The 22169-nt window shown below is 38.8% G+C and overlaps 2 protein-coding genes across 2 annotated transcripts in view; both read left to right on the forward strand.

Moving 5' to 3' along the window:
- The window catches only part of LOC120746965, a 253809-nt gene that overhangs the window by 82760 nt on the left and 148880 nt on the right, over window positions 1-22169 (forward strand). The window lies entirely within an intron of this gene.
- On the forward strand, window positions 931-2436 carry LOC120746968 (E3 SUMO-protein ligase ZBED1-like). Its single transcript, XM_040052550.1, has 3 exons — window positions 931-1066; window positions 1243-1495; window positions 1658-2436. Exons 1-3 carry the CDS (start codon window positions 933-935, stop codon window positions 2072-2074), a joined length of 804 nt encoding a protein of 267 aa, XP_039908484.1. The 5' UTR covers window positions 931-932; the 3' UTR covers window positions 2075-2436.

The raw sequence follows: 22169 nt of genomic DNA on the forward strand, positions 1-22169 counted from the left end.
ATAAACGCCCCGACAGCACCATTGACAAAGGTAAAGTGGTCTGCCTAGAGTGTAAGAAGGAGTTTGCTTACCACCGAAGCAGCTCAAGTTTGGCCTATCACCTCAACGCAAAGCACCCAGCCGCGAGTGCAGCAACAGCTAGCAGTGAAGACGTTAGCAATATAGCAAGCCAGAGCAAAGCTTTTCGCCAAACAAAACTAGAGAATACCCCTCGTATGAGCAAGTCTGCGACCGACAGGCTGACTAATGTTATTGCCAAGTGGATAGCGATGAACTGTAGGCCGATAAATATAGTAGAGGACGAAGGATTGACAGAGGTGTTGCAAATTGCGTCCAATGACCCGTCATACAAGCCGCCGTGCAGGACTACAGTAACGACCAAAATCAGCAAAATGTACGACGGCGAAAAGAAAAACAAACTTGAGATTTTGGCGGAGGATTCTCCCAACTGTGTTGCTATAACCGGAGATCACTGGACCTCAGCTGGCAACCACAGCTATTTTGGGGTGACTGGACACTTTATTGATAGTGAGTGGAACCTCAACTCATTTGCACTGACCGTCATGAGAACAGAAACCAGGCACTTTGCTGATAAATGCGCCGAACAGTTCCTCAAGGTAGCAAATGACTGGGGTATTGAAAACAAGATATCCACCATTGGCACAGACAGCGCAGCAAACATGCTGGCTGCTATGAGAGCACTTCCATATGAGCACATCGCCTGCAATGCTCACATTCTCCAGAGGACCATCACGGTATGTCTCGATAGCAGTGGTTTTGTCGGTGTACTGGCAAAGTGCCGCAAGATTGTTGGTCATTTTAAACAAAGCCCTGCGAGTACCACAGAACTTAACCAACAACAAGTAGCACTCGGAAAGAAGAGCGATCAACTTATACAGGATGTACCCACCAGGTGGAACTCTACTCTCGCAATGGTCTCACGCCTCCTATGTAACCGAGAGGCTGTCCAGGCTACGTTGGACCAACAGAACCACAGGTTGGTCTTGCCAACCGAAGCTGAGTGGGCGAAACTGCAGAGGCTGGAGCTCCTGCTTGAACCATGCAAGTAAGTTCAAATAAACACCTTCCCATTTTAATTATATAAACTACTGTTACATGTGTAAAATCAAAATTAATGAACATAACAAGGAACTTTTAAGGACAATTAAATTGGGAATCAGTTACACTTTGATTTAAATGAATCCAGCTAGGTTTATTTAGCAAACCTCTCCACCTCTGCAGGTATGTGACAGAGCTGCTGGGTGGTGAGGCCTACGTCTCTTGCTCTGTAGTGCTGCCTGCTTTTCGCCATCTGTACCGTGTCATGGACATTACTGATGATGATCCTGCCTACGTGGTGAAGTTCAAGAATGCCTTCCAGAAGGATCTGGCAGCACGACGAGCTAATGGCAACGAGATATGGTTCGAGGTGGCCACAGCATTGGATCCACGGTTTAAGGATTTGAAATGTCTTCCAAGAGAAAAGAGGGAACAGGTAGGACAATAAGGTTAAGCTGGACTAATGAGTCCAATTCATTATCAAATCAAACTTTTATTTATTATATGGAACACAAAGTTCTTTACAAGATTAAATAAAATTTTTAAAAAAGCACTTAGTTTTAATCACAATCATTCATTCATTCATTCATTCATTCAGGTGTGGACCATTCTGGAGAATATGCTCCAGGCAGCAGAGCCCAGAAGAGCAGATAGTCTCCAGCCCTCCACAGAGGATGATGGACCAGCTCAGAAGAAGAGGAGGAGCGAACTCCTTCTGGGGTCTGACTCTGACTCAGAAGATGGAATTGAGTCTGGAGAGCTGCAGCGCTACAGAGCAGAACCCAGCATCAGTATTGATGACTGTCCCCTGCAGTGGTGGTATGCTCACTCAGGAGTCTATGAAAAGCTGTCAGTCCTAGCACAAAAGTACCTGGCCTCCCCAGCTACCTCTGTACCCTGTGAGAGACTCTTTAGCCTTGCAGGCCACATAGTGCAAAAGAAAAGGGCAGCCTTGCTTCCAGAAAATGTTACCAGGCTAGTGTGTCTTAGCGACTGGCTGAGGAAGAAGAAATGAGACACATGTGGTCAGCATAGCTGCTGTGTCATTTGTAGCCTACTAGAATAGATTGCTTGATGTTCAGCACTTTTTTTTGTGATGGAAGAATACTTTGATGTGCTAACTTGCAGCACTGCAATGTCAGTTTTATTTTTCATTATCTGAAGCAGAGGAATTTCAGTGCTGTATTGCTCAGAAAAGAGCAACTCTGATGTGCTAACTTGCAGCACTTAATTTATTTGATTTTATTTGTATTTATTTTTCCACTTATTTTACAAAAGAATACAACAGTATGTAAATGGTTGCATCTGTTTAACGTTTGTTAAACAATAAATGACTTTATAAAGTCACTTTCTTTGTTATATATCAGTCTTTTGGTCTGCCACAATAAGTTGAGGGCTTTCCTCAGCTATTTTTAGGTGAGATTAAAAAAGAGATTAATTAGATCAATTAATTAAAAATCATAATTAATTAATCTCTATTTTTTTTTAATCTCTTGACAGCACTAGTTATATTTGGTCTTTGAATGACTGCAATCCAGGCCACCCGTCGCCTCTTTGTTACTTCGGAAACATGGCTCAAACAATTTCTCTTCAACGACGTAATCCGATAACAACCGATCTCTTTACCCGTCGGCTTCCCGTGGCTGTCATGCGACCGGCTATTGCAGTTAATAATACAACAGCTTCTTGACATTTTTGTGTTTCTTTTTATCGCTGTATAACTGATTTTAATTGAAAGCCTGCGTGCGCTAGTACCGCTTGCCACGAGTTCCCAGAATCCTTTGCGGTTCTACCCGTGAATGACGTCACATTTTCAATCTCTATATAATATGCATGTTAAATTTTATATTTGGGGTAAAATATCAAGTCTTTTCAAGTAAACCGGTTCAAGTCCAATTCAAGTCCCAAGTCATTGGTGTAAAAGTCCAAGTCAAGTCACAAGTCTTAGAACATTTTTTCAAGTCAAGTCTAAAGTCATAAAATTAATGACTCGAGTCTGACTCGAGTCCAAGTCATGTGACTCGAGTCCACACCTCTGGGGGAGAACATAGCTAGGATTTAATGATTTAACTAATCTTTTAAAGCCTTTGTCCTCCACAATGCTAAATCAAACACCCACATTTTGGATGAAGTCTGAGGGGTTTATATCGCTGTCATAGCTCGCGGCAAAGTCCGAACCACTTCCTGAAGAAGTCACGTGGTACAGCCGGGCAGCGAGGTTTCGGATGTCATCATTTTCAGCTCCTCCCATAAATGAAGCTCGCGGAAACGCCCCCTCCATTACTCGACACAAGCTTTGAAGCCTCGATACAGAACGTCACATCACTAGCTGCAGATGATTAAGGTTGGTTCTTTGCGAACCCTTTATTGAATTTTAATTAACCAAACTCCTGGACTTGCTGGGGTCTTTGTCTAACTGAATTTAACGACCTTCTGACATCCGTTAATAAATTGGAGAAGGCTGGGAGATTCATATTGATGATGCATCCTGTAACATAGCTACTGAAGTCTTCACTATCACAGAGTCTTTTAACTTTTGGCAGTATTTTTTCAGAGCTAGAACGTTTGTGGAAGGCTTCCAAGCTTGAGGCTCACAGGTTACATCTTAAAGAATCTATTTTCTTACTCGTCACTTACAGTTGCGCGGCTGCCCCTCTGTTGGTCTTCCTTGGTCTCTTGTGTTCTGGGGGCCTCTGGATGTCTGGAGTTTTGATCTCCTCCATACCTGCTTCATACCCTGGAGGACGGGGCTGTGGCCCCCCCACACTCCCTAGCAGATCGTTACATGGAGAAACCTTTGGAATACAAGCATGCTGATCCACACAGGTATGCACACAGGTGTACACACGGGTATTCACAGACGCGGACTACAGCTTTCTTGGCTGCTGCCTCAAAGCACATTGTGCGCTGTCTATCTTGCGTGCTGCACAATATCGTTTATTATTTAGTATCTACTGATATCTACTGCTAGCTAGTTTATTGTGATGGTGCCGTGTTTTTTATTATGTTGCTCTTTGTTGTTTGCTTTCTCTTCTGTTTTTTTTCTCCATACAGGTGACCCAGGTGTTTTGTTTTTTTGTTGTTGTTTGTTTTGTTTTTTTCTTTCTTCCCCCCCTTCTCACCGTCTCTTCTCCCCTTTGGTTTTCTTTCTCTCCCTCTCTTTCTTTCATTCTTTCTCCCTGTCCTATCCCACAGTCATGTCTGTCCCGTTTGTAGCAACTGAAAATAAAATAAATTCATAATTATAATAAAGGTAAATCAAGTGGATCCACTTGGTAAAATAAATCCGCTTGGCATCTTTCTTGGCCTTAAGACAACAATTCTGATGGTTAAAGATCCAAACGGGACACAAAAAAAAAAAAAGAAAAAAAAGAATCTATTTTCTTACTAAATGACATGTGGAAAAATGTCAGAACAGAATATTTTGCACACCTTACAGCTTTCAAAAAAAAATCAGAAACTGTTGTTTAACACAATTAAGAGTGTTTCTCCCTCTGTTCCTCATGCACCAGTTTACTCAACATCTGATTGTAACGAGTTTTTGAATTATTTCACAAATAAGCTCACTGCCAGCAGGTCAAATATCTCTCCATCATCTTCTCAGTATCAAGCTTACAATTTGCTTATCTTTGATACTTGGTCTTCCTTTACTCCTGTTACATTACAGGACATCTGTGCTTTGCTTGTGTAACCGGTGTGATTCTGCGTTGTGTCTGATAAAAAAGGTAAAAGAAAGAAAGACCTCCAAGTAAATAATTTGCCCACTCCAGCTCCTAGACCAAATACAAACAGTGGGGAAGAGGGTTAGCTCAACCCACCACAGCTCCCAAGCTAGCAAGGAGTATATATTCATGCTAGCATTTATGGCGCCTAAAACATATTTATGATACACACATACTACACACTTATAACATCTTACAAAAACAGGCTTAATAATGACAATAACTGAACTAACATCACAATCTGACTGGAGTCTTCACTAAAATCTTCAACCTTTCCTTGTCATCAAACACCGTCCCGCCCTGCCTCAAAACCTCCACCATCATCCCCATCGCCAAGAAGACAGCTGTGGCCAGCCCAAATGACTACAGGCCTGTTGCACTTACGCCTGTAGTGATGAAGTGCTTTGAGAGACTGGTCTGTCAGCACATCAGGGCCGGTCTGCCTCCCACTCTGGACCCCCACCAATTTGCCTGCAGGACAAATCGTTCCACCGAGGACGCTATCACCATAGCGCTCCACACTGCGCTGAGTCACCTGGAGCACAGAGGAAGCTATGTGAGAATGCTCTTTCTGGACTTCAGCTCAGCATTCAATCATATCATCCCGGAGATCCTGGTCCAGAAACTGTCTCACCTGGGACTCTCCACCCCCATCTGCCTCTGGATCAAGGACTTCCTGACAAATAGACCACAGTCTGTCAGACTCGGCCCCCACCGGTCCAGCACCATCACACTCAGCACCGGGTCTCCACAAGGATGTGTTTTGAGTCCCCTCCTGTTTACGCTCTACACATCCGACTGCTCCCCTACCCATCTCTCAAACACCATCATAAAGTTCGCGGATGACACCACAGTGGTTGGACTCATCTCAAGGGGGGATGAGTCGGACTACAGAGATGAGGTCAACAGACTGACTGAGTGGTGTTCAGTTAACAACCTCCAACTGAACACCACGAAAACTAAAGAACTTATCTTGGACTTCAGGAAGGGCAGAGCAGACCCGGCCCCACTTTACATTCACGGGAACTGTGTGGAGAGGGTACACTCCATGAGGTTTCTGGGCGTGCAGATCTCTGACGACCTCTCTTGGACTGCAAATACCACGGCGGTGGTAAAAAAGGCCCAGCAGCATCTCCACTTTCTGAGAGTGCTCAGGAGGAACAACCTGGAGGAGAGGCTGCTGGTGACATTTTACAGAGCCACCATAGAGAGCATCCTAACGTACGGCATAACAACATGGTATGCAGGGTGCTCAGCTGCGGACAGGAAAGTACTGCAGAGGGTCATCAACACAGCCCAGAAGATCACTGGCTGCTCTCTGCCCAGCCTGGAGGTCACTGCAAACTCTCGGTACCTCAGCAGAGCTGGCAATATCATCAAGGACCACTCTCACCCCAGCAACCAACTGTTTGAACTATTACCGTCAGGCCGACGGTACAGGTCACATAAAACCAGGACAAACAGATTCAGGGATAGCTTCTTTCCCAGAGCTATCACCGTAGTAAATAAGCACAAAAACAATTGAACCTATTCCATACCGTCACTGTCATTATGTTATGCTGCTATTCATACTGTCATTATATTAATGCTGCTATCCTGTATATATTGTACATACTATTGTTTGAGTACTTACAATTGGTTTTTTTTGTACTTTTTATATTTTACATTTATATTTATTATTGAAACTTGCACCAAGGGAGTGGCACTCCAATTTCGTTGTACTCTGTACAATGACAATAAAGGCTATTCTATTCTATTCTATCATAAACATCAGGGTGGCTAAATATGAATTATGTGTGTTTTAAGGTGTTGGAAAGAAATGACACCCACCTCTCCCACAGGGGAATTGTAAAAGAAGGGGAAAGGCAAAAGGGGTACACTGTATTTATAGTATTGCACCAAAGAAGAAGAAGAAAAGAATGAGGAGGGGCTCTAACTGATAATGAACACAACTACAGGCTTGGAGGTCCTAAAAGTCAGGTATAAAAGGAGCAGTTTGGGGGTTTAGAACACATTTTGTGTAATTATAACAATGTGATTTATGACCCTGTTACACTTGGTCATATGAAACCAACTTCAAGCCCCCTAGATGTCCTCCCTGCCCCATTTTTCATTAGTGTGTTTGACTCTATTGGTCCCTGTATTTTGAAAATGATAAATATTTCTCTTCTTACTGGCTCAGTTCCCAGCTTCTTTAAACAAGCTGTTATTAAGCCAATATTAAAGAAACCTAATCTGGATCCATCCTTTTCAAACAGTTACAGGCCAATTTCCAAATTGCTTTTTATATCAAAGATTTTGGAAAGAAACTGTAGCAGAACAACTGAACTATTTCCTGGAGAAAATGATATCATGGACGTTTTCCAGTCTGAATTTCACAAATTGCACTCTACTAGGCAAGTTTATTTGTATAGGCAAGGCAAGTTTATTTGTATAGCACAATTCAACAACAAGGTGATTCAAAGTGCTTTACAGAGACATTAGAAACAAGAACAAATAAAAAGCATGATTTAAAATTGATTAAAACAAGCAAATAAACTAACTAACTAATTAACAAACAAACAAACAACAGTATATAAAATCAAAACAGATAAAATCAGAACAGTAGATAAAATCAGTAGTTAATGTAAGTTTTGAAATTTAAGCTTAAAAGTGTGGATTTGGTGTTTTATTCAAATGCAGCTGAGAACAGGTGAGTCTTCAACCTGGATTTAAATAAACTGAGTGTTTCAGCTGATCTGAGGCTTTCTGGGAGTTTGTTCCAGATATTAGGAGCATAAAAGCTGAATGCAGCTTCTCCGTGTCTGGTTCTGACTCTGGGAACTGATAAAAGACCAGATCCAGATGACCTGAGGGATCTGGATGGTTCATACTGGGTCAGGAGGTCATTGATGTATTTTGGTCCTAAACCATTCAGAGCTTTATAGGCCAGCATCAGAACTTTAAAGTCTATCCTCTGACGGACAGGCAGCCAGTGTAAAGACCTCAGAGCTGGACTGATGTGGTCCACTTTTTTGGTCTTAGTGAGGACTCGAGCAGCAGAGTTCTGAATGAGCTGTAGTTGTCTGACTGATTTTTTAGGTAGACCTGTAAAGATGCTGTTACAGTAATCAAGCCTACTAAAGATGAATGCATGGACTAGTTTTTCTAGGTCCTGTTGAGACATCAGATCTTTTATCCTTGATATATTCTTGAGGTGATAGTAAGCTGACTTTGTTATTGTCTTAATGTGTTTTTCTAAGTTTAAGTCTGCATCCATCACTACACCCAAATTTCTCGCCTGGTTTGTGGTTTTTAGATGTATAGATTGAAGTTCTCTGGTGACCTGTAATCGTTTTTCTTTGGCGCCAAAGACTATTACCTCAGTTTTGTTTTTGTTTAGCTGGAGAAAATTGTGGCACAACCAGTCATTGATTTCCTCAATGCATTTACCAAGAGCCTGTACAGGGCCTCGGTCTCCTGGTGACATTGTGATATATATTTGTGTGTCATCTGCATAGCTGTGATAGTTTATTTGTTGTTGTTTATAATCTGTGCCAGTGGGAGCATGTAAATGTTAAACAGAAGGGGTCCCAAGATGGAACCTTGGGGAACTCCACATGTGATACTTGTCTGCTCAGATGTGAAGTTACCTATTGATACAAAGTATTTCCTGTTTTCTAAGTATGTTTTGAACCAGTTTAGTACAGTTCCTGAAAGACCTGTCCAGTTCTCCAGTCGTTTGAGTAATATGTTGTAGTCAACTGTATCAAATGCTGCACTGAGATCCAGTAAAACTAGGACTGACATTTTTCCACTGTCTGTATTCAGACATATGTCATTAAACACTTTGGTCAGAGCGGTTTCAGTGCTGTGGTTCTGTCTAAAACCTGACTGGAAGGCATCGTAGCAATTATTCTGTTTTAAGAAGTAACTGAGCTGTTGAGAAACTGCTTTTTCAATGATCTTACTTAAAAACGGGAGATTTGAGATTGGCCTGTAGTTGTTCATTTGTGTCTTGTCAAGATTGTCCTTTTTCAGTATAGGTTTGATTACAGCAGTTTTTAGTGATTCTGGAAACACACCTGATAATAAAGAAAAGTTGACGATCTGTAACAGGTCTGACTCTAAAGTCTTTGAGACCTTTTTGAAAAAAACTACTAAAACGGCTTTACTTAAAGTATCTAGTTACATTTTGATGGCAGCAAACTCCAGAGAGTACACAGGTCTGGTTCTGTTGGATCTCACCACTGCTTTTGATACTGGAGATCACAGTATCATAATAAACAAGCTTAAGGATATTTCGGGATGATGGGTGTTGTTTGAAAATGGTTCATGTCCTATTTATCTGAAAGCTCTTTTTCTGTTCGTGTAAATCAAGTAATCAACAGTTCTGACATGTGGGGTACCCCAGGGATCTGTCCTGGGTCCAATTCTCTTTGTACTCTATATATTCCCCTATAGGCCAAATTATTAGGCACTACAATAATATCTCCTATAATCTCTATGCTGATGGCATTTAGTTATACTGTTTTTACAAAGTCTCTGAGTTTTATAAACTGTCCGGTTTAAGTAATTGCCTGAAAGAAATCAAGCAATTTTTAAACAACAACTTCCTCCAGCTAAACTCTGATTAAAGAGAAACTTTAATTGTTGCTCCTGACCATATGATTCCAGAAATGAGGCAGCATATCAGCTTAGAGCCTTCTGTTAAATTGAGCCTTAGAAACCTCAGTGTCATATTTGACAGCTCAGTGAAATCAGCATGTTGTAATAAAAACATCATTATCATTGAAGTTTTAGTAAAGGGTGTCCTTGCCCTATAGGGGTATGTCTCTCAGTTCTTGGTTACACACACACATGCGTGTCCGCAAGACAACTCAAGTTTCCGGGCATGGAATACAGGGATATACGGAAATGGCTGCTCAAACATCTATCCCCATTTCTGGTTGGGTTACTTATATGTCATCGTGTTTGTGTCTGCAGGTGAGAAACAAAAGTAACATTCGTGTTTAACATAGGGAGGTATGAGCCAGAGTTATTTAACAATACATTATTTATATATATATATATATATATATATATATATATAAAAATATAAATATATATATATATATATATATTTATACACATACATACATACACATACATACATACACATACATATACATGTATCTCTTGGTCTCGGTTTGGGCAGTCTTGACTACATGTCTATCCATTTGCACCGGCTCCCCATAAAATTCAGAATCCACTTCAAGATTTTGACTTTGATATTCAGGCTCTGCATGGACAAGCACCAACCTATATCATAGATCTTTTACATCAGTACATCCCCAGCAGGTCCCTGAGGTCATGTGATCAGCTGGTCGTCCAACAGAAAAGGCTGAAAACAAAAAAGCATTTGTAATTGTAGGCCCCAGACTCTGGAACTCCCTTCCTTTAAGCCTGTAAATCTGTGGACTCAGTGGTTTCATTAAAAAAAAACAGCTAAAAAAAACCATCTTTTAAAAATTGCTTTTGGTTGATTTCTGTTTTTATGTTTTATTTTTCTGTGAAGCACTTTGTGATTTTTGTCTTGATATCTTGAAGGTGATGTACATGACATGAGTGATAATGTTATCTTCTCCAGCTTCTTTCTGATCTGCTAAAACAATAATCAGTAATATAAATTAAATGCATAAACAGAGATTACATTTAATAAAAGTTATGAACCTGGAACCTTCTTCTACTGACAATATTACACTGACACTGTAACACACCCTGGATGACAATGGGGAAGATTTCTAATGGCTCCGCAAGGTTTTTTCCCCTCAGGTAGGAAGTATGTAATCTTTTTCATTTGTCTGTTTATCTGTTAGGAATCTAGCATCAACTCTGATGATCGTGGATACCAATAACAGCTCTAGCTGATTTCATTTGACTGAAAAATGTACCAAGGCTGCACCAAATCTGAAAATTGGTAAATGTTTGATATTACCACATTGTTTTTATGGATCATCTTTAAACCTCACAACAGTATACTAGGACATGGTGGACATGATTACCTAGGTTTGCTAAGCACTGACCAACCTTGCCCTTCGTTGTTTGTGACCCAGGTCAAAGTTAACCTTGAAAAGCAAGCAGAAACATACTGAGTGATATATCATATGAAAGAACATGAAGAGAGCTGTACAAAACACTTATTTTTTTAAATACCAATGGTCATGTGATCAGTAGTATTAACAGGCCATGAGAGGCTGACATCAGCATGTTACGATACAAACATCTTTAAACATCAAAGTTTTGGTAAAGACCTTGCCCTATAGGGGGAGTTTTTCTCAGTTCTTGGTTACACACACACATGCGCGTCCGCAAGACAACTCGGGTTTTCGGGCATGGAATACACGAATATACGGAAATGGCTGCTCCAACATCTACGCCCTTCTTCTGGTTTGGCTACTTGTGTGTCGTCCTGTTTGTGTCTGCAGGTGAGAAACAAAAACAACATTCCTCTTTAACATAGAGAGGTATGAGCCAGAGTTATATAACAATACATTATTTAAATACTATCCATACCGATCATGTTTGAAACACTGGCGCTAATCTCTGTGATCGAAACTATTCTGGAAACGCAGAACTGCAGACGGACTAATGCTGACGCCGTTTCTGCGCATAACGAAGTCAGACTTTCTCTTTTTAAGTGAAAATATAATACCTTTTTTTGTTTCTTTTTAATGAGCTCGTCTTTGTCTCTTCTACACCGTCGTAATGACAGAACAGAATGTGAACTATCTGCAGCCGTGATCAGAGTTGAGCTGGCTGCATTCTCTAAATACTGAAAACAAAAGCTTCGTTACTTTATTTTACATATTATCTTCTTCTCTGAACCACCGTTTATGAAAGGAGATGAGTTAATATATTAGTTCATACTAAACAGTGACCATCAGACCAACTGATCAAGATAACAGTCAGGCAGATGATGTAGTTTAGGTTTGCTATGGGTTTGTTTGCATTGATAATGTCCATTTTTAAATTTCCAGCCTTTAGGATTTGTATTGTATGCGGTCTGACCTACTAAAAACAACACAGCAAGTACACACTGGGCTGAAGTCAGATATGCATTTTGCAGTCAATCTTCTAATGAATTCTCCACATCTTTCCTTGACTTCATGAAGTTTTCCATCAAATTTACATCAAAGTCAATAATTCACATCACTTTTTGAATATTGAATAACTGAGGGATGGAGAAGCTTTCAAAGTGAAACTGGTGTAAATATCAAACAGCTTCTTGTTCATCTTCTCAGTGACTTTGTCAGACCTTCTAGCAAGAAGGTTTGCTTGAATCCATGACCTCTGACTCAGCAGCTAACTGTTTACACACTCAAACCTTTCCATCACAGGAGTTAAAATGTTATTACTGGGGTGCAGAGGAGAGATATTTTTCTCAGACAATTCACCATTCAACAAATGTATATTGCTTAGGAAATACTCCGTGTACATGGAAAAGATCTGTGGTTGAATAACCAAAATTTTTTTTTTTTCTATTAACAGTAATCATCAACAACATAAAGTGTGACATTTCATTCAAGCTTTCCTTTGAAAATTGATCCATTAAAAGATGTAACAAATACACACAGACTGCATTGTAACAGAAAACATGTCAACTAAATGAAAGATAAGCTCTTTGTATAAACAAGAACAAATATGTATCTTAGAGGCTGCTTAAAAAAAACATAAAATAAAAATTCAACTAATCATTTCATTTTTTACACAGTGTAAAACTCATTAAAATGTTAGCCAAATGAAAATTTGACACCCTAGTACACACTCAGTTCCAGCTCTTTGGGTACTGAAAGGGTTACTATGAAAAATACTTATAGTATGAAGGTAAAATCATTGATGGTTAATGTAGCCTGAAAATTATATCGTGATATTTTAAAAAACTAAGATAAACAATATAAAAAAAGCAATAATTATAAGTAAATGAAGGAGATTATCATATTCTTTTTCAAGTGGCACTTTGGTGGACGTGTTATATTTAGGTCACATATCACCAGGTGCTAACATCTTGAGTACAGCCACGTATTCAGATGTCACTGATGTCGTGTTTTTGCTTCAAGCAGTGAAACACAATTTAATATTTCCATCTTAAGCAGGATCATTTTTGAAAATGACTGCACTTTGTTGCAGGTTCTTGAAACAGCTCCTTGTTTCATTGCTAAATTGTCAAAGGAAGCAGAATAACAGCTCTATGGAACATAAACATTTCTATAGCAATAATATTAAAATATGACTTTTTTATATTACAAAAAATGTTTATCTGTATTATTGTGAATGATATGATATGGCACAGCCTTGGGTGTAATGTTGCATGTTTTTTTTTAAATATAGTAAAGTTGCTGTAAAAAATTAATCCTTAATTCTGAGAGGTTAGACATTCATTGGCCTTTTTTTATTGTGATCCACTGATTCACTTTGAAAGGCAGCATTACTCAGACAAAAAACAATGTCATAGTTTTCCATGTGGGCACATCACAGTACATAGTATACAGTACAAACTTGTGTTGATTGGTGTTCAGAAAGGTTGTCGACCTTCTAAAGGAAGTTTATATGTTAAATAAACAAATTTATATCAAAAATCTTATTTGAGTAAATTAAAAAAAAATATATTTCTTGATGATCAAAAAAGTGTTGGAGGGTTTCAGAACAGCAGTAAGTGTTTAAAATTACATTTTTTAGGTAATCTGACAGGTTAACTGAAGTCTGTGAGCTTCAGTAGATTAACAGATTGTTAATGTTAATCCATCTGAACCAGGATTAAAGCTTCACTTTACTGGTTATAGATGAATATCATGTGTAGTTAGTGTGAAGTATTTTATTTGCTGTTGGCTGGTTTCATCTGTGAAAACACATCATATGAAATGAATTCAGTGTGTTTCATCAGCTGAAGAACCTATAAGCTGTCAGACTTTATCTGACACAATATAAAGAAGAAAATTACCTGAATAAAAACAGAAAGTGTACTCAGTTACTCTCTGATTACAGTCATATGATTTCAGGAAGTGCTGCAGAAGCTGCATGCTCGCTCCCCCTGCAGACTATTTGCTGCTGCCTGTCTCTACATGTTTCCTCTGTGTGTGTTTCTGTTGCTTCTTCGTCCTCACTGTAAACAGATGTACTGAGAGACTCCTGCACTGATGTTTCATAGGAAAGTCTAAACAGCCTCACTGGTTCTCCATAAAGAACAAAGATTTGCTCTCTGTGGCTCCAACACAACTTAAAGACAATCAAAGGTGGACAAAGTTCTCCAGAACAGCTGTGGTTTTATGGAGGCTACAGCTAAATGCTGCCTCCTCCATAGTACAATGTACATGTTTATACAGAGATGTCATGTTGAAGTCCTTTGGCTGATGATGGTCTTTAGTATGTAGCTGATGATTGATGATGAGATGTTTGTGTTGTTCTGTGGAGATCATTCAAGAACTCAACCTGTTAAACACTCAGACCCACTTTAGATTTCACCACTTTAGTTATGACGCACTTATATGTGAGCATCTTTTATTCCAGCTAATGGTCACTCTAACACCACTTCCTGAAAGAAATTAGATTGGACCACAGCGAGCTGCCGTTGAAACACAGTTCTGATCTCTCTCTCAGTGACTTTCAGCTTTATTGAAAGAGAGAGATCAGTAGATATAGTGTGTGCCCCATGATCGGAAGTTCGGGGATTCAAATCTACCAAGTGGCTACCCTGAGGTACCCCTGAGCAAGGTACCGTCTTTACACACTGCTCCCCAGGCACTGGATTGGTAGCTGCCCACTGCTTCACTGTGTGAATGGTAAATGGCCTGTATTTATATAGCGCTTTACTAGTCCCTATGGACCCCAAAGCGCTTTACATATCCAGTCATCCACCCATTCACACACACATTCACACACTGGTGATGGCAAGCTACATTGTAGCCACAGCCACCCTGGAGCGCACTGACAGAGGCGAGGCTGCCGGACACTGGCGCCACCGGGCCCTCTGACCACCACCAGTAGGCAACGGGTGAAGTGTCTTGCCCAAGGACACAACAACCGAGACTGTCCAAGCCGGTGCTCGAACCGGCAACCTACTGATTACAAGGCGAACTCCCAACTCTTGAGCCACGATCACTCAAGATCGGGTTAAATGCAGAGGACTAAGCAATTCCCTGGAGTTAATAAAGTATACATTATTATTATCATTATTGTTAAAACATGTAAACGTGCGTGATGGTATCTTTGCATCTGTCTGAACATGGGAGATTAAGCTTTTATAAACCAAACGACAGTTTTGTTTGGTTTATAAAAGAAAAAGCATCACTCTGGTTTACATGTTAATAAGAGTTAAGAGTTATTTTTATACTGATTTTTCCTGATTTATACTGGTTTTTTCGTATGTTAAAGCAAATACACACAGAAAATTGTTTATAGCATTCGTATTCTATTTTATTCTGTACATAGTTATAGTTAATAGTAGCTAATAGTTAATTCAATTTGGTTTAAAACTTAATTTCATTAAAATGTAATTAAAAAAGAAATTTCAACATTATAATTGTTTATTTTTTGGAAACATTGAGTTTTTAATATACTAAAGATCTGTACTGATAAGAATGTCTTTGTGACTGAGTGTATATTCAAGCCGGAGCTCAGTGTGCTCTGTGTTTCATCTTACTCTGATTGGCTGCTGAGGAAATGAACAGTTGACCTTTAACCTCTCTGCTCTGTGTTTTTTTTTCCTCTTTCAGACCAGAAAATCATCACAGCTGAGTCTGGTCTGAACATCATTCTGCCATGTCAAGCTCTAAACAACAACAACATAGTTGTGGAGTGGAGCAGAGCTGTGCAGGAAAAACAATATGTCTTTGTTTATCGGGATGAGCAGTTTGATCCAGACAACCAGCATCCATCTTTTAAGAACCGGGTGGATCTGCAGGACAGACAGATGAAGGATGGAGACGTGTCTGTGATTCTGAAGAATGTGACGATTAATGATAGTGGAAACTATGAGTGTCGTGTTTTAATGAGAGAAACACGATCATGGAAATCAATCAACAACATCACCCTGAGAGTTGATCCTCCAGGTGAGTGAGTAGAGTTGAGTGTGTGTGTGATCAGAGGTGAAGCTGCTTCCTGGTTGTTGATGTTTGTTTCTAAAGATGTTGTTGATGAGACTTTGTAGAAAGCAGCTGGTCTGAGTGATGTGATCAGAGTGCAGTAGATAATGTCTGACAGCAGTTTGAAGAGGAAATGGATTCTGTTCTGTTCTTCACTCATCACCTACCTGACACCTCACACCTGTTTCTCACCTGCAGGTCAGACAGGAGGATCTGTTGGACTGGTCGTTGGTCTGTCAGTTTCTGCTGTGCTTCTTGCTGTTTTTGGTTGTTTGATCTACAGAATACGTAAAAAAACACAAAATCAGGGTTCATACTAAGATCTCTTTGGATCTACAGAAATCATAAACAGAGCCACATTTCATATGAGCCTCGAGATGAAACTAAAATCAATGGATATGTCAGTCACAAGATTATTTAAAAAAGAAAAATAATTAAGCCAAAGACCAGTTTAAAAAAAATAGAGAGTCATTGCATGTACCTATATATATATACATATATATATATATATATATATATATATATATATATATATATATATATATATATATATAAAATTATATATGGTTGCTATCACCATCTGGAGCTGAAGGTAAATGAGCAGCCTAGACCAGAAATTTTGAAACACTCCAAAAACTCAGGGCATATTGTTCCTACAACTTTTTGTTTTGCCATTTTAAGATTATGATTATTTTTTATTATTAATATTATTATTATTTCAATTTCTTTTCCTATAAGTGCAAAATTATCAAACAAATTTGCATTCTAATCCACTACATTCTCCATTTCATGTTTCATCTGTAAATATTTTTAAACATTTCAAATGTAGAAGTGATTATATTTACATTTCTTTTCTTATAAGTGTAAAATCCAACTATCAAACACATTTGCATTGTAATCCACTACTGTCTCCATTTTACTTTTCATATGTTTTAAACATTTCAAATGTAGAAGTAAAATTTAAAGTACAGATCAATCTGTTAGTGTGTTTATTTTTGTTAGGTTATCTCTGTGTGACCCAAGGACTGCAGTGTGTACTTACTTTTAGTGTCCTGGCTAGTTTTATTGGCAAGAGGAAAAACTCTGTTACACAAATTCATAAATCCAGTCTTGCTTTTGTTACATTTTCAGAATCAATGAATGTTTCAGCAGCTGAAAAATCAAACCTGTTGTGTCAGGTTTAACCCTGGTACAGTTAATTTACAAACAGTGACTGAACAAACTGACAATATAAACACTGTATGTGACGATGAGTGTAAATTGTTTATTGATTATACACGATTACTAATCTAATAGTGTAATTATGGGCGACCGTGGCTCAGGGGGTTGGGAAGCACATCTGTAACCGGAAGGTCGCCTATTCGATCCCCGGGCTCTCTGTCCTGGTCGTTGTGTCCTTGACACAAGACACTTACCGCCTACTGGTGTTGGCCAGAGGGGCCGATGGCGTGATATGGCAGCCTGGCTTCTGTCAGTCCGCCCCAGGGCAGCTGTGGCTACAACCGTAGCTTGCCTCCACCAGTGTGTGAATGAATAGTGGTATTGTAAAGCGCTTTGGGTGCCTTGAAAAGCGCTATATAAATCCATTATTATTATATATAAAATCCACTTATCAGCTATAACTATGTTACAAATTGTTCTGATCGTTAAACAAAGCCAAATAATTGTTTCCATCACTACAGTCACATATTTCAGTCCTCTGATCTTTGATGCTTTATTAACTTTTCCTTCCATGAAGGAGACTCTGCAGTCTGTTTGTCACTTCATTTTAAAGATTTCAAGTTTGTTGATTTATTTAATTTTGCTTGAATGTGAGTTTATTTTTAATGGTTAATAAAGTTTCACATGCATGAGACCCAAATGTTTTCTCGATGGCCTTCATTTCTTTATGTTTCAATATTTTTTTTGTTGTTTTTTTACATTGTTTCTGAAATGTTGAACTTCACGCATATTCATATTTGTTCTTTGGTGGACTCTGAATTCACTGAGTTTGTTGATGATGTGGTCATTGTTGCATCACTGACTGATGTTCTCCAGCACTGTGATGGAGTCTGTTGCAGTCTAGCATGAGAACTGGCACATGTTATTCTTTCAGAGGCATAACTGCATTTGGACAAGGTGAAGTGCTATTGTATCAGCTAACACTAGCTAACTAACTAGGTTATCCCAGTCAGAAAGTACAGCTTAACATTCAGTGTCCACACTTTGTTTTCACTACACATCACAACATTAAATATTTAAAAGAAGAACATTCTCATCCACAGTTCACAAAATAGCACCAATTCTTTTATTCTGCTTGTATTCATTCAGTTCCTGCCATGTCTCTTTAGATTGCACCTACAAATTTTAAGACAGAATATGTTCTTAGGCGTTATTTAATGCTCAATGAACATGCCTTAAAACGTCATTGTTGAGCCGCTTGTTATGGATGTAGTATTTCAAGTCAAACATCTCCCTCTAGTGTCAAACTCCAGTCCTCACACACCTGAATAAAATTAGTAGATCATCAGCAAGACTCTGCAGAACTTGACTGCATGCTGAAGGGGAAACCCCTAGCCCTATAAATTTAAGTAATCATAGGTGTTTGGAAAAATGTAATAAAATGACTTTTATTTTACCATGTTCAGTCATTCATGAGCTGCTGTGACATGCATCAAACGGCTGTGTCTGCCACCTCAGCTTTCAGCCAAGTTCTATAGAGTCTGGCTAATGACCTACTAATTGTATTCAGCTGTGTTGCAGCAGACACATAGAAAAGTTACAGGACACCGGCCCTCGGGGACTGGAGTTTGAGGCTGTGTCCCAATTCAGGGTCTGTACGCTTGAAGTACGCATTTTAAGTGCGATTATGACGGCTGTCCCAATTCGAAGTGTACTTCAAATGCATACATATATATGTATGTATATATATGTATATATATGTATATATATATATACATATATATGTATGTATATATATGTATTAGGGGTGCAACGATACACAAAATTCACGGTTCGGTTCGGTTCGATACTTTGGTGTCACGGTTCGATATTTTTTTCGATACAAAAAAATGTTCATGTCTTTTTAATTTGTCATTTATTAAAATTATAAATATATATTTTAACTCAAAAGTACAGTTTTTAAATTTAACCCTAACCCTTGTGCGTGTTTTTTATTTTGACAGCGAATACGCACCTGTGGACCACTTATGTGCAGCCCTGGTTATTTAGCTCGTCATATTGCAGCCACAGAAATTCTTTTGTCCATGAAACCATAAAGCTGCACTTTCTTTTTGCCTTATAGTCTGATTTGTCATAACTTCTCCGTTTTGTGGTAAGCTTTTCTTTGGCTGTCACTTCTTCACCCTGACCTGTCTTATTTGGCTCAGCAGAACTAAAATATATATGCTGCTGCTTTTACACACACACACTCACATAAGCTCAGCGATTCTCTGCGCGATCAACCTCTCACATGTTTAAGCTGCGGGAGATTTCACTTGTCATGTTTGCATAGTAAGCTAACAATTAATAAGACGATGTCAGAGGAATTGGTGCACAAATTATCATGACTCACAGATCAGTACTGTCGCTCTCTATACACAGTTCGCGCGATTGCAAAGTGAAAGCAAAAAAACAAGCGCAAATTCAAACACGATTTCAATATGTCACATATTGACAGTGGCTCACCCAATGACATAATTACCCAGCTACATTTCTGAAAGAATGCAAAAGCATTGACATATATTTTTCCTTCCTACAATAGCCTGACAGGCAGGGCAGAGATAGCCCCGGGACGTTGGGCTAGCGATATTGCGAGCCCTGTATCTGATTGAGGAATCACTCATCTTTGGAAAAGAGAGTTTATTACAGAGAAATGTCTCTTTCCAAAATAAAAGCTATACTATCCGCTTCTTCTGGGCTATATTCTCAGCAGCATATTAAACATATCAGGTCCCCATAAGGAGAATCATGTGCTAACAGCTGTCTAAATGACTCGGCTAAAGTTTGTAGCATGCGTGCTTGTTGTTTTTGTTTTTGCACTAGGATGATGTCGGCGTAAATGTGCAGTCATATTCGTTGTGTTCCCACTAGTGCTTTCAGGTTAATCTCGTTGAAATAACCTTAACGCCACAACACGGCAAATCTCCGTTAACGAGCTACCACCGATTGCCCCGTGCATGGGGCTAGACGGCCAACACGTTAACGAGCTAACTGCGCTAACACACTAGCTCCCACCCATGTAATTGAGCATTGCATGGCACATCCAACATACTGTTTTACTTTAGTCCATGACTCGCTTACCTTCAGGGTCATACGTCACATGAAAACCAAAATAATTCCAAACGCCAGATCTGAATGAGGGTGGGGGAGGTCCACTTCTGTCTCGCTAGCTTGCCCTGCGCTCTTCCTTCTGACCATGCTGTCTGTGTTGAGTGCTCAGTGAATCTGCGTTCGACTACTCCGCCTAGGCTGCACTCTCGAGCCTAGGCGGAGTAGTCAAATGCAGATTCACTGAGCGCTCAACACAGACAGCATCGTCAGAAGGAAAGTTGATAAAATAAATTACAAATTTTGTATTGTTCTTTTTTTTATCCCCTTTGGTTTTCTTTCTTTCTCTCCCTCTCTTTCTTTCATTCTTTCCCCCTGTCCTATCCCACAGTCATGTCTGTCCCGTTTGCAACTGAAAATAAAATAAATTCATAATTATAATAAAGGTCAATCAAATGGACCAATATGATGATCCACTTGGTAAAATAAATCCTCTTGGCATCTTTCTTGGCCTCAAGACAACAATTCTGATGGCTATAGATCCAAACGGGACACATTAAAAAAAAAAAAAAAAAAAAAAAAAAAAAAAATTAAATTTTTTTTTTTTAAATTGTATTGTTCGATACATATGCGTACCGAACCGAAAGCACTGTATCGAACGGTTCAATATCGATACGAATATCGTTGCACCCCTAGTATGTATATATGTATGTATATATGTGTATATATATATATATATATATATATATGTATGTATATATGTATCATATATATATACATATATATATGTATATATATATATGTATATATATATATATATACATATATACATACATATGTATGTATATATGTATGTATATATATATATATATATATATATATATATATATATATACATATATACATATATACATACATATGTATATATATATATATACATATATACATATGTATGTATATATATATATACATATATACATACATATGTATATATGCATTTGAAGTACACTTCGAATAATAATCTGACAATACTATAATATTGGCCATATTATATTTACATTGCCACAGTGAGATGATTTTAGTCTCATGAACAACATTAGCTAATTGTTATTTACTAACTAATCTTAAATGACTGTTCAGCACAGAACTGAAGCCCAACAATCAGGTTTTACAGTCCCGTGGTCTCAGCCTCAGATACTCAACTAATCAAAGTGATGTCAGAACAAAAATGATTGACCAACAAAACATTTTTCTCCTTCGTTTATGTCACACAAAGCTGTATGTAATGTTTCTCGCGCTTAGTATCATGGTTGCTAGGCAACCTGAACAGCGCGACGAAGGCTAGACCGTCCCATTTCACAAGCCTCTCACTTCCGCACTTCTCGTAGTTATAGTACGCACCGTACGTAGTACGCGTAGTGCGTGTACTTCAAGCGTGCACCCTGAATTGGGACACAGCCTATAGTGTTCCAGTCTGTCATCAGTGTGTCTCTGCACAGGTGAAGTTGTTTACAGACATGTAAGAAACCAATGTGTCTATTGTATCATTTCACAAACAAAAAAAATCAAGAGAATCAATAGAAAAGCTGTGTGAAAAGCTTTCAGTGTTCTTTTTAGCTCCAGCTGTAAACAATAATCAATTTTCTATGTATTTTTATTTTTTATAACCTAGTTTTCAAACAATGATAAAATATGTTCTCTGACATTGTAAATGACGAATCTTCCAAGCCATGGTCTTCAAAAAAGCAGCAAAGACATTCAGCCCGTTCTCACTCCCGGGGCGTATCATATCGATTTTTTGTTATATCCCGCAAAGTTCCTGAGGTATGCGCCGGGTTATGGATGAATTCCAGTGGAATGATGGTCCCGCGGTAATACACGTTCCAGCCCTAAAATTAACCTTATCCTTAACCATAACCATAAACCTGTTCCTAACGTTAACCAGCACTGAAATGATGTGAAATAATGCCTCTGTTATTGTTAATATTTACAGTCAAGCAGCTCCCTCTAGTGGGCCTCATCTGGTATTAATGTAAAATAC

Source organism: Simochromis diagramma, unplaced genomic scaffold, assembly GCF_900408965.1.
Source record: "Simochromis diagramma unplaced genomic scaffold, fSimDia1.1 OVJJ01000410.1, whole genome shotgun sequence".
NCBI lineage: Eukaryota > Metazoa > Chordata > Actinopteri > Cichliformes > Cichlidae > Simochromis > Simochromis diagramma.

Excerpts from the sequence above, each read along its gene's own strand:
- LOC120746968 (XM_040052550.1), top strand. The coding sequence starts at position 933 with ATGGTCTCACGCCTCCTATGTAACCGAGAGGCTGTCCAGGCTACGTTG. Across the intron at positions 1,067-1,242 it reads CTCCTGCTTGAACCATGCAA|GTATGTGACAGAGCTGCTGG; the intron begins GTAAGTTCAAAT and ends CCACCTCTGCAG. Across the intron at positions 1,496-1,657 it reads CAAGAGAAAAGAGGGAACAG|GTGTGGACCATTCTGGAGAA; the intron begins GTAGGACAATAA and ends TCATTCATTCAG.